The sequence below is a fragment of the Callospermophilus lateralis genome, chromosome 8 (genome assembly GCF_048772815.1).
Source record: "Callospermophilus lateralis isolate mCalLat2 chromosome 8, mCalLat2.hap1, whole genome shotgun sequence".
NCBI lineage: Eukaryota > Metazoa > Chordata > Mammalia > Rodentia > Sciuridae > Callospermophilus > Callospermophilus lateralis.
The window spans coordinates 100,623,805-100,637,981 of record NC_135312.1 but is presented as its reverse complement, the minus strand read 5'-3'; the positions used below and the strand labels follow the sequence as shown (position 1 = coordinate 100,637,981).

The 14,177-nt window shown below is 33.1% G+C and overlaps 1 protein-coding gene across 1 annotated transcript in view; it reads left to right on the top strand.

The window, feature by feature from the left end:
- Ccser1 (coiled-coil serine rich protein 1) overlaps window positions 1-13,427 on the top strand; it is a 1,032,529-nt gene extending 1,019,102 nt beyond the window's left edge. The window contains exon 10 of the mRNA XM_076865083.2: window positions 12,942-13,427. Coding sequence (XP_076721198.1) covers window positions 12,942-13,427 — 486 coding nt within the window. The remainder of the gene's footprint in view (window positions 1-12,941) is intronic.
- Window positions 13,428-14,177: the final 750 nt, after the last annotated feature.

Here is a 14,177-nt window from a genome sequence, read left to right as displayed (position 1 = left end):
TTCCATTGTGTTTATATACCACAGTTTCTTTATCCATTCATCAACTGAAGGGCATCTAAGTTGGTTCCACAATTTAGCTATTGTGAATTGTGCTTCTATAAACATTAATGTGGCTGTGTCATACACTGTTTTTAAGTCCTTTGGGTATAAACTGAGGAGTGGGATAGCTGGGTCAAATTGTGGTTCTATTCCAAGTTTTCATCTTAATTTATAGGTCTTCAGGAGGAGTAAAAGTGAAATGATGGTAGAATAATAGATAAGAAGGAATTGAGAAGTTGTAACAACCAAAGAAAGAATTATTTTGGGAACATTTTTGACATAGGAATTATATTGTACCACATATTTTTCACTATTGGTATGACTTGAAACACTTTTACTGTTGTAGTGACTTACTTATTTTTTTTTTATTTTTATGTGTGTTAGTTTAATTTCTTAAGCAAAAATAATTTATGTTTGATTTAAATTAAGTGTATGAATGGAATGACTAGTAAAAGGGAGAAAAAACAAAGAAAACAAGAAATACAAACAAAAATAATAAGGGACATGCACTGTCCTTTTGAACTACTTTTGGATTTTAATCCTTCTTAGACAGCCTTCCACCAATAGTGATTTGTAGGAAATTGCCCAAATTATTCAGTAACAGCACACACTCAGTCTATTGAGTTGGTTTCTTGGAAAACTCATTTTCTACCAAGTAGCATCTGCCAATCTATATTGATATTAGAGTGAAAACCACCAACTTATGGCTACTGTATTGATTCACCTCAGCTCTAAATTCCAATTCCAACATTGCCTTTATTGAAATGCGGGAGACCTCACCTCTGTAGCAGGGGAAGAATTACTCTTTCTGCCACTAGACAACTTCAGTCAGAAAAATGCAGATAGGGCTACCCTTAGCCAACGTCCTGTTATCACCTCATTCCTTTTTAATTACAGCTAATTACAGCACAACTAGCAAAGGTCAGTGGTTATTTATGTAGGCTTTATCACCACACACTTACCCCTTTACTTTACTTTCTCATAAACAAGCACAAAATATCTGCCATGCACTACCTTAAGAATTTGTCTATTTATTTGTCATTTTTAGTACACAAACTTAACAGCTATAATCTCATTTACATATCTACAGTTCATGAGTATTGCTGAAATATAATGTCTAGCATTTATAATTGGATATTCCATTATGCATCCTTTGGCCCTTTGTTTTTTACATCAGATGCACAACTTATGTCCATGCATTGATGTGAAAGTTAATGGTTCTGCACAGAAACACTAAGCAAACAAAGCTATGGGAAATCTTGAACTGGTTGTTGATTATTACTACTAATAATTGTTATAATTCAGGGCAAGTCATTTATCCACTCTAGCCATATTTTCCTTATAAAATCCAGGGAAAATACATTAGCTTTATATCCTATCTAGCATCTTGGATTCTTTATTGTTAAATCAAAATAAATGAAAACATTCATATTTTCAGTGAGAAACTTGTTATGATATATGGAATTAATTATAGGACAATAACTGATATTAATCAAATGAAGATAAGTGACAATAACATTTTTAAGTCTTAGCAATTTGTAAGTTTATCTGACTCTCATTGAATTTTGTGCTTTGTTGATTTTTTTCTATTTAAAAATCAATTTTAGATCTTTTTAAGGATGACTAACTTTGAAGCTGTCAGCCCATCTGTTTTCTCTTTGTTAAGCAGACTTTTTGAGGTTACTCTTGAGTTTGTAAAGAAATTTATTTGCTTTGATAAAGCAGGTTTCAAAAGAAAAAATAGCCTTAGAATTTCTTTTCACACTCTATAGTAAGTGTTTCAACACCCATAAACTCATCCTAAGTAGAAAAAAATGATTGGTTATTTTAAAAATTGCTATTATTAAATAAATTTATTATCTCCAAGGCTCAACTTTTTACACAGTGAAAGAATGTATTCATGAAATTCCATGCTTCTTCAAAAATTGTTTCTAACTTGTAGGTAATGATATCCTGGCCATAACTTTCCATACCATAATTCATTTTCTGCTGTATCTTATTTCTTATTTATTCTATGTGAAAACATTTCAGAATATTAGGCTGGGAAAAATGAATACACTTCATCACAAATCACAAGGAATTCTCCATACTATACATTTCCATACATATGTTTATAATACTTTTTGGAGTTCTAAATTCTTTGAAGCACTTTTAAATTTATAAAGTCACCAAACCATCAAGCAGAAACATGTAAGTTTTTCTCTGTTACATCACTGCCTTGTATTATGTTTCCAGAACTTTCATGAATGATGTCTGCTCAGCCTTAAATTGTGCAAGCTTCTGAAAGATAACATAGCCAAATGTAATAATACAAGATGGGTGATTACATAAAAATCACTTCTGAAGTATATTTTGAATTTAAAAAAAACTTGAATATAAACGGATCTTCAAAACATTTAACGTCAACTAAGAAAATAATATTGTGAAAAAATGGTCAATAAATTCAGCGAAGACTCTAAGTGGGTTGATATTATTAGGATAATACTTCTTTCACACTGACTACATTGACATTTGCTCTGGGGGGAGGGGATCGATATAACTATGGATGAACTCTTTATCTACTTCCTGTGACCCTTTTCTTTAACATTATTCTTACCTACTTTCAAATTTCCTGTATCTTCTGGATGTTTCCTCTTCCCATAATTTCTTTTAAACCCACTTCTCTAACAATAATGTGCTTCATAGAAAAAGTTAAAAGACTAGTAACTTATAATGTTTCACTTCTTAAAGATATCTGGTAGTAATGTGTCTTATTCTGGATTTATTTTGCCTACTAAACTTAATCCAAAATAAGAAAAAAAAATTCAATACCTAAAGGAATTTAAACAAAAATGAAATTTTAATGTCAAAACAATTGAGCATGTGTAGTTAAATTTTTGACAAAGAGATAGTATATTGTATGGGACTTGGAATCTAAAGACCATATGTTACTGTCTGAATCATCTTAAGTCAATCAAGAGTCTCAGTTTTCCATCTACAAAATGAAATGAAGCATTAAGATTCAGTCTTAACATACTTTTATGAGGATAAATTGGAATGGTTATGTAAAAAGAATTCATAAAATTTAAACTGCACTGTCAATGGAGTGCTATAATTATGTTTACATTTATAGTATCCTCAAATTATACATTGCATTTAGGAATGTAGTGTCTTTACTCAATGGGTCAAGATTATTCCTAAAAATAAAATTATACCTGTATTACATAATCCTGATATAAAACAACAAATTCCAGTGTGGAATTGTTGTATTTTTAGTTCACTTCCTTTCTCCTGTTATCTATTAGATTAGGTAAATAATATATTACTTTAAAAATCTCTCACCAGAGCTTGTAGGGTAAAATTATTCAAACAATAATTTAAGCAAAAAAAAAAAAAATAGGGCTCATGTTATTTTATCATGGTAATTAGGTCTAGAAAACAACAGGAATAACAATAATCTAGATTTACTTAATCAGTGTTATTGTATGTATTTATTCATTTATTCAATACAAAAAATATTTTTACCTTATAAAGCAATAGCAATTGGCTATGAAGCCTATGAATTATTCACACAAAAGACATCATGTGCATTTAAGTATGTTTTTGAGATTATTCTTTGAATATTATTCTCCAGTAAATATTTTAAAATCTCACATGTGCTAGGTGTTAGACATCTTTGTGCCTGGATAGGAGACTCGTTTTTTAAGTTGATGCTATAGAGCCACAACAATTGTAAACATAAAAATTAGTTCCTACTTATTTCTCTTAGGCTTAAACCCTCACTCATCCCTTATATTTATAAATCCTACTTTTCTTGGAATTTCAGCTGAGCAGAGTAATACTTTCTCAGCTGTCTTCTGAACTGAGTCCTTTCCTGATAGCACTCCCCTTATTGCTATTATAAGCATCATCTGATATTCTCATTTTAGTCACCTTTTAACTAAGGAGAATTACTCACACGAGCTGCTCGCACACCCCCACATACAGACCTGTTAGTTTTACAAACACTTGTTATTTTCCAGGACTTAGATCTACCCAGAGTTCCTTCAGTCTAGTTAAAGAACAGAGCAAGGAGGCATATGCCTGGTTACTTATGAGGAAACTGGTCCATGTTTTCACTTTGCTCTAGAGGAGAAGGAGAAGAGGAGATCTTTCTCTCCTGGTAACCAGGACCCTTGCCAGCCATATTAACATTTGCCTTGCTTATTCTGTGCATATTCTCTAACCCTTTTTGTGTCCTAATACCCAACAGGACAATATAGTATCCCCTGTAGGATTTAGGAGTGAGGTTGAGCCAAAGGAGTAATTTAACTCCAGACAAATATGTTTTCCATTTTATACTTCTTGGTAATTTGTGCAATCTGAAAGTAACAGTTCTTATATTCCAACACCTTTGAATTTCTCTTTTTGTTTAATACATGAATTTATTACAGAGCTTCCTGCTTGCAAAGCAGTAACTGCTTTTGTATACAATCTCTCTGCGGTAGAGTGTTTCCTAGACCTTTAACAAAACTCTTCTTTTATCACTGAAAACACATTTCACAGCTAAGGTCGCAGACACATGTACAACAGTGCCAAAACCTTCCACAAAGACATGACCTGATATTCATAACTGCTTTAGAAATTATATCCCTCAATGCTGACAGGAAAAGGGCAGTCTGTTACTTTTAATAAACGTAGTCAGAGTCGCCATTGACAGTTCAGTGGTAGTGATTTAGAAAGAGGAACATTTTGATTGCATCCATTATGTGGTGCAAATCAAAGAGGACATTTGCTTTTCAAGTAGTTTATGACACTCTGGGTTGCCTCCTTTCTGTATTTGTAAAAATTGTTGTTGTTATTTTTAAGATCTTTTTTAGAGCACTGAGTGAAATGCTGCTAATTAAACTCGTTGGAACTCTAATGCTCCTTGGTTACTCTAAATAAAGAAATCTTCAGACTTTATGCACCATGCTATATAATCACTCATGTGTCATTGTTGAGCAAGATTTATGTTTACAAATGCTTCTAATGTCTATTAGTACATTGAATTGGCTAAGTAAAAGACATTATTTTGTTGTTTTAATGGCCATAGTATTTAAAAACAAGGATATGAGTTTATGTCTAATGGCTTTTCTTTTTGACATGTACTTGCTTTAGACTTTTATCTTTTTATCTAATTTAGGGAAGCATCATAGTTTAGGGCAGTGGTTCTCAACTGGGGGCAATTTACCCACTCCCACTAGGGGATATTTGGCAATGTCTAGAGACTTTTTTGGTTGTAACAACTGGGTGCAGGTGCAGCTGACACTGGTAGGTACTAGCCAAGGAGGCTGTTTAACACCCTTCAATGAATAGGACAGACTCCTACAACAAAGAATTACAGGATTCCAAATGTCAATAATGCCAAATATCAATAATTGGGAACCCTTAGTTGAGAGCTAAATTGTGGTATTCAAACATTTAAGCTCCTATTTACATTTTGTTATCCACCGACCCTGGAATCCTAGGTAAGTATTTAAGGGCCAAAGTTTGTTTTCTTGTCTTTAAAACAAATCAAAGACATCTAATAAATATAAAAAATGATGACATATAAAACGGCACATATCTTGTCACATCATAAATATTCACTAAATCTTAGATGTTATACAAAATGACATCAGTTTTCTAGAATTCTAAACTTATACAGTGTAAGCTCTGAGTTCAGAATGAGAGTCCTTTCCCACCCTGTTTCCTTTCAACTTTAGATATCAGATAAACGTGTTGAAAACACCTATCCCTAGCTTGTTGAATATTTGTAGTTGACAGTAAATTTGTTTTGTCTGAATTCAAGACATGCTTGGAATTTTATGAAGCTTTATCAATAATAGAAAACCTACTATTTTCTTTTCATTGACATCATTTTAAATTACTTTATTCTGACAGGCTCAAGTTTAAGCCAATTATGGCCTTCATTAAAACTACATTAGAAACTAGTGGGATGGAGTTTTACAAGAAAAGATCTTTATGTCTCCAATAGCAGATCCCCTAGATAATACCAGATTTCATCCGGAACACTATAGAAACTATAAGTTTCCTCTAAGTGATGTGCTTCAATGAGAAGGTGACTTAGACCAGGGATACTTCCAATGAATTCTTACTTAAAACATGTCATAGTGCTAATTTCATTTTCTTAAAATAATTTACAAAGATCATTAGAAAAGGATTGGTAAAGAGATCCTTAAGTATCTCCAGGCCTAACTTAGCTTTCATGAACAGAAACAAAATAATAGTGAAGATCAGGATTAGGTTGAAAACACAATGAGGCAAATGAATCTAAAATTATTATCTAATGGTGTAGAAACATTATTCCAGTATGTGCAACTTTGCTGATATTTGGGGGAAAATTTTTTTGTTAAAAAAAGACAATATAATCTGAATTGTATTGGGATTAGATAAAAAACAATTCAAAGAAACTAATATACAAACAATACAGAAAATGAAAATACATTAAATACTTAGAGATTTCCATTTGTATTTAATGAGTACTATTGTATATGCCTTTATTCAAAGCAATTTTCATATATACAATCATATTTAGCAACAAATTTTTTGACATCATAATATTGCAGGTTCCTATTATTTTTGGTTCATATATTGATGTATCTGTGTTAAATTAACATAGGCACTTCAGAGTTTATCATTTGTTTACTGATAAGGTATTCACAATTTGAGCTACTGTGTCTGAACTAATGAAGTGACCACCTCAATCTTGACACTACAGGACCGTTATCAGGAGGGTCAGTCATCTGTTGAATCTTTAATTAATATGTTGCTGTTACTACTAAAATACCAAATTTTATTATTTTTTTTATTTTTACTAATTGGAATTTATTCTGACCACTGGCATTTACATTTCAAAATCTAAAATGTTTTCATGAATGGTGATAATGAAATGCAAGATGACACTGATTTGAAAACACATTATTGAGTTAAAGAGATTTAAATGGGAGTATTTTCATACCCCTGGCTTTGGCCAAGGAAATGTGTCTCCATCTGTCACGTTTGTACAACGGAGAAGAAAGAGATTAAGAACTGTCACTCTACAGTATCTGTCCTTTGATTCATTTTCTACAGTATTGACAAAATGTCCTTAAAGTGATTCTTTTTTCAGTTGTGTTGATCTCTAATGTTATAGATCTCTGTCATATTACTTTGACAGTTATGAAAGGCTTGTTGTTTCTTCAGGGCATATGTTGTAGTTACATGATATTTCTTATGGGGGAAGGTACAAGTAAAGGGGAGTGAGGCCACAAAACACCTCTGAAAGGCTGACCTCTCTCTTGGGAAAGACACTCTCAACTACTTTTCAGAAAACAAACAAACAAACAAACAAAACAAACAAACAAAACAATATATACATGCTCAGTGCATGGTAGTTTAATACTCAGGTAACATGTTAACCTCTATGGACCAAACTTACCAGTCTACCAATGAAAGGGAATTTTCAGTGGAAAGAACATTCCGTACTAGATAGATTGTTTCAGTTAGGAATCATGCTAATAAATTCTTAAGAAGTTTGGAAGTGTGCATATTGGTGGTATACTTGTAGAGTTACCACTCAAAAATATTTTTAAGCCAGGTGCTGTGGTGCACACCTATCATCCCAGCTACTCTGGAGGATCATAGAGGCTAGCCCAACCAGGGTGACATAGCAAGACTCCCCTCAAAAATTAAACATAATAATAATAATAATAATAATTTCAAAATTTTTTTTTCTTCTAATTAGTTACACATGACAGTAGAATACATTTTGACACATTATATATAAATGGAGTATAATTTCTCATTCTTCTAGTTGTACATGATGTAGGGTTACAGTGGTAGTGCAATCATAGATGCACAAAATAGGATAATAATGTTCAATTCATTTTACTATCATTCATACCCCTATAATCCCTCCCCTCCCTTCACTTCCCTCTGTCTAATCCAAAGTATCTCTATTCTTCTCTCCAGCCCCCTATCCCCTTATTATGAATTAGCATCCACATATCAGATAAAATGTTCTGCCTTTAGTTCTTTGGGATTGGCTTATTTCACTTAGCATGATATTCTCCAATTCCATCCATTTACTGGAAAATGCCATGATTTAATTCTTCTTTAAGGATGAATTTTACCAAGTTTTAGTATTATGACAAAAGTAATTTGAGTATAGAAAATCAAGAAAGAAAGAATCAGAGTATTAGTGACACAAATATTTGCAATTGGAATGCCTTCATGTCACACTGTCTCCAAATAGTTTTTGTAATATAAAGAGGAACTATACCTACATGAGGATGAAACTTAATCATTGAGATAAATTCAAAAAACTATCAAATGCCAAGCAACAAAAGACAAAAGAAATTTCAATGAGAAGCTGGTATGACTAATTAATGGATCATAAAAACTGAAATTAAAGTGCATGGCTTGTTTGCTTGTTTCAGATTAGTGCCCCATATTGTGCTTGCTTGCTTGTTTTTTCTTTCTTAGTGGTATGCAAAATAATAACGCATGTTAAAATCAGTGGCATCTTGAATTTTATGAAATATTGGCTATAGGCTCCAGTGTGTGTGTGTGTGTGTGTGTGTGTGTGTGTGTGTGTGTGTGTTTGTGGTGGGGGGAATCACAGGAAGTCAACTACATATATTCAAGGTGCAGACTTGACTGATTCACCACTAGATTTTTTTATTCTTTTGTCCTCTGCCAGAAACTCTAGGAACAGCTGTTTCATTGCTAAATTGTCCAAAGACTAACATAGACTAACATAGACATTTGAGTTTGGGGAAACAATTCTGATTTTGAGAAAAATGTGGCTAGGCATATGCTCTGAAAATTCATTTCAAGGAAGTGATTCCAAGAGTATCAAAGGAATTAACACGAATGAGTTATTTATTTTCCTCTAGGCCAGAGCAAACAAATGTGTGTGTGTGTGTGTGTGTGTGTGTGTGTGTGTGTATTCACTTTTTTTCAATCAAGGGAACTTTCCCTGTATTTTTCTAAACATGTTTCAAATTTGTCAAATTAAACATATATTCTAAAATTATAATTTTAGAACTAAAAGAAGTGAATGATTGTTAGTGTTTCTTCAAGATCAAGTTCCATTGTCTATTTTGGTGTCTCACTGAATGGCTTTGATGCCAAAGATCTGTGTATATGTATGTGTATACAAGGTCACGTAGTTCAATAGTGGCATAGCCAAGATTGGAGTCTTTTGGCTAAAGAGTCATTGCTTTTTCCATTATGCCAAATTGTCCCATAATATATTAAACATGAACAAGATACTTAAGGTAGCATTAAGTATCTTGATGCGATGTGACTTCCTCCTCCTTCTACCCGAACCCCCTACTTTCAGAACTCAGGCTTTCATTTTCACATTTGCTGAAAATGTTGGCAATTGATAGCTCTCAAGAATATTCCTCTCTAGAAATTTCTCTGGGGGAGAAAAAGAAAAGCTACTCACCATAGAGAATTCCCCTTACCAGAGTCCATAGTAGTTCAGTAGCAGGTTGACTTACACATATAAAATTCCTACCTACTTGGGATGCCACTGTAGCTCAGTGGCAGAGTGCTTTCCTAGCATGTGTGAAGCACTAAGTTTGATCCTTAGCATCACATAAAAATAAACAAATAAAATCAAGGCATTCTGTCCATTTACAACTACAAAAAAAAAAAAAAATCCCAACTACTTGCCTGAATTGGGGAGAACTATGAAGAACCACTCCAAATTCAGACCTCCCTTTATCATCAATGGAGATAAATTAATTTAATCTCACCCTCTGCCTGACTCTGCTTTCTTCATTCCTCCATAGGGGTTGGCTTAGAGAAAATTCCCAGTAAACTTCTTAGTAAAATCTGTTATAGTCTTGTGTTCTTTGAAGCCAAACTACAATAATAAACATTAAATTATTAGAATATTCTAGAGAAAATTACTTTCATTTTAAATTTAGATAGGAGTGCTTTAAATTCTGAAGGATGAAATAAACACCTATCAAGGTAATTTCATGGTCTATTGGTCACTTTATATTGTTTTTGTTATTATTATTACTGTGGCTGCTACCAAGATAAGTATGTTCAAGATATAATGTTAGGTATTTTGCACACAATAGTTCCTTACCTATTCAAAAAATTCAGTATAAAGACACAGGTATAAATATAAATCTTTCTTTCACAGATAAGGAATTGGAAACAGGAAAATTGACTGACTTGCCATAGTCACTCAGTTAGAAAACGTGTGATTCTAGTTTTTTTTTCTCATTGAATTTTAAGCTGCCTGAAGGCAATATCTAGATCTCTTTTGAACAGAATGATTTCCAAGTATTTATGCAGCACCTTCCCTTCAGTAGTAGTCAATAAATATTTACCATACGAATAGGTGAATTAATAAATGGCCCCCAATCCAGGTTATTAATCCCTAGGCTATACAATCTTCCATCTCCATATGAATCCTGCACTTAATGGTGAACAAAACAGAGAACTTTATGAAAAAAAAATCTATGTCAAATAGATAGGAATAAGTGATTTAAATATGTATTCTTCTTTAAAAATTGCAAGTGATATTTTTCATTTTCTGTGGTAGATTCTCGTGTATTTTGTAGGCACCTGATATAATATTTGAGAGCCCACTCCCTGTGGGCTTGAGTTATTTGATCTTTTTTTTAACATGAATTTACTAAAACTGTATGTTCAATCTAATACATCCCAGAAGGGCAAAAACAATTACATAAAGAGAACAATGAACTGTGGTGCATGCCTCTAATCCCAACAACTCAGCAGTTTGAGGACAGTCACAAGTTCAAGGCCAGCCTCATCAATTTAACAAGACCCTGTCTCAAAATAAGTAATGAAAAGGGGTTACAAGTGCAGCTCAGTGATAGAGTGCTCTGCGTTCAGTTCAGTCTCCAGTAAGAGAGGAAGGAAGAATGGAAGGAAGAAAGGAAGGAAGGGAGGGAAAAGAAATGAATTTGTCTCAAAATGTAATATTAGAGAAATGGATATGAAATATCTATCTACCTTCTCAACTTTCCTAGGCGACATGGTAAAAAAAAAAAAAAAAAAAAAAAAAGATGACCACAAAAATAAATAAATAATTGAGATGATAGATATGTTAAACAGTTTTATTTAAACATTTATATAATAATGGTTTGAAAGTTAAAAATAATACTATTAGAAAAAGACAGTTCACTGCTGGTGTTCTCATCATAGATTTACTAATGTCTCCTTTGTCCCCAAATATTTTTCTCATGATACTCTCAAGTAGTACCCATGATATGGTCTAGCATTTGGCTGCAGAAACTAAACACAGGTTGATTAAGTATCCATTAGTAACAAATTCTACAATTAAGAAAACATCTGTGGTCCTGTCATAGAGATGGAGAGAAATTAAAAGCTCACGTTTCTAAGTAGGTCCTAAACCTAGAGTGCTGAAAATTAGTCATGGAGAAAAAGAAAGCTAATAACATAAAGAACCAATCAAATACAAATTAGTAGATGAGTGAAAGGAAGTCTAGTAGAGCAGAGGAAGGAGAATAGGAGAGGGGAGGGAAGACAGAAGGGGAAAGGGGGGATCATGAACTGAAATTGATTCTCATGCATGTATGAGTTTGTTGGGATAAACCCAAATACTATGTATAACTATAAAGCTCTAATTAAAAGAAGAGTAAGTTACAAGTTTCCTTAACAATGAAAATTGAATGGAAATATTTTACTGTTCTTACCCCCAAGAAAATTTGCATAAGGAGTAAGAGAAGCTACTTCAAAAGATTCTCATGAAGATCCACTATGTAAAAACATTATCAGAATGCTAGATAAAGTACACACTAAATACATATTATGTATTATTATCACTAACAGATAACCTTTATTCAGCAAATGTTTGTTAAATGCTTGATCTGTGCCAAGCATTGGGTCAGGAGATTAGATATTAAGGAAGTTTGTTGACTGGAGATTGTGTTTTCACAGTAGAGTAGCAAGCACTTGATTTTAAAGAGTCTGAAGAAAACAGAGAAAACAAAGATAATTTTAAGATGTCAGCCTGACAGGTACCTTTTAGTAAGAGGAAAATACACAGGGAAGAGTAAGTTTCACAGTTTAAAATTAATTTTTTTGGTTTGATGTCAAATTAGTGATATTAATTATACAACAGTGATGGTGGCTGGATAAGCAAACTGGGGTCTAAGAAGAGATTCGATTTGCAGATTTTCAAGGGAAAAGTGAAAATATGGATATGCCATTTAGATGTATGCCATTTAGATGCAAGTTAGCAGAAATTTCCTCTGGTTCCTTCAGCATATGCTGTACCACCTACTGCCACCTAGGTAGCTCCTCTCTCTCCCCCTACCTCTTTCTCTTGATTTTCTTCTCATTCTTTATAGTTTAATATGTCTTTCATTTTTACTTCCACCTGTACAATGAGCCACCTAGCTTTAGTTTCTACCTCAATGTATTTTTCTAAACCAATATACTGTAATCTTCAGAGGAATTTGAGTACCAGCTTTGACTCTGCCTCCTACACAGCATGATTCAATAAGCCATGTCTAACATGCATTTCTAGTAACACTCTGGGTATGTACTTCAATAATGTACTTCAAAATGTAAAACACTAAGCCAACACAAAATAACTGCCTCATGCATTAATATTCATTACTTAGTAAAATAACCTATATTTTCAGATTATGCTTTAAAATTCAAATTTAGGAAATAAGATACATTAATTTCAAAATGTCTTTTATAGTAAATTAACCATTTAACCACTATATGTAGTAGTATTGCACAGAAAAATTAGCTGCAATGGAAATTTCTACTGATGTTTTTCTCAACCTCAGAAAAGTTGAGGTTTTGAGCACCAAGGTATAAATACTACTCTGCATTCTATGTATACTATGAATGTGTTCTTAAAAACATCTTTCCCTCTCTGTATTTTATTCTAGGCTACATATCGAAATCGAATTGTGAGCCAAAGTCTCAGCACAAGGGACAGAAAAGCAATCCATACTCCCACCGAGGACCATTTTAGATACGCAGCAGCCGACCAGACAAGCCCTTACAAAAACAAGGCCTGTCAACTGTCAAGTTTATGTTTCAGTAATTTCTTGAAAGACAAGGAACTAGCAGAAGTTATCAAACACTCCAGAGGAACTTATGAAACTCTCACTTCAGAGGTTACACAGAATTTACGAACCACTGTTGGGCAGAGCTCCCTGAAGCCAACAGCTAAGACAGAGGGACTCTCCACGTTGTTAGAGAAACCAAAGGACCAGGCTGCTGTGGGCCGCCAGCATTCAACCTTTACAGGCAGGTTTGGACAGCCACCAAGAGGGCCAATCTCTTTACACATGTACAGCAGGAAGAATGTTTTTCTGCACCACAATTTACACACCACTGAGCTTCAGACTCTGGGCCAGCAGGATGGGTAATTAAGTCATCCTATTTGTGTCTCTGGGTAGGATAAAGATGGTTCACGTTTTTCAGGCATAGTTCATATTTAATTGTCATGTACTTTTTATTACATTTATTTTTAGTCATAAACAAAGACCCGTGGGATTTTAAAAATTATTTTTATTTTGAAGAATGAGAGTTTAAGCATGTTAATTGATTTAGATTGAATGGCCTTGAAGAATTTACTATGTATATGTATAATAAGTGGGACCATCTTGCTGGTTTATATAGTTCATAATTTATTGATCTTTTATCTCTATCACTTACTGATGTGTATTGAGGCATTGAGGTTTCAGAAGGTAATATCAAATAGCACTCTGTTCACTATGTTGATGGTGTTACTGTAAAAATAGATATGAAGTATAAATAGGTAAAGGAATTGTAAAGTGTATTAAACTACATAGTTAATAGAAGGAGGAAAACAGAAGAATTTTAAAGTCTTATATTTGGTGGTGTATTTATTTGAGGGATGAAACTTGTTTGTAACCTAGAGATGTGTTTGTCTCTATTACATACATTCAAGTTTGAAATACTATTGGCAGGGTGGGGAACTGTTTGTTTTATTCCTTAAATTTTTAATTTAGACTACTTAACAAAGGATTCCAGACAGAGTAATTGTGAGCTAAGTAGGGAATAACAGCTCTGATTGTCACAAAATTTTGCTTTTAGTTTTAGCTATTGATATAGAATTATCACATCATAACATGGTGAGGTGGTAAAGTCAGCTG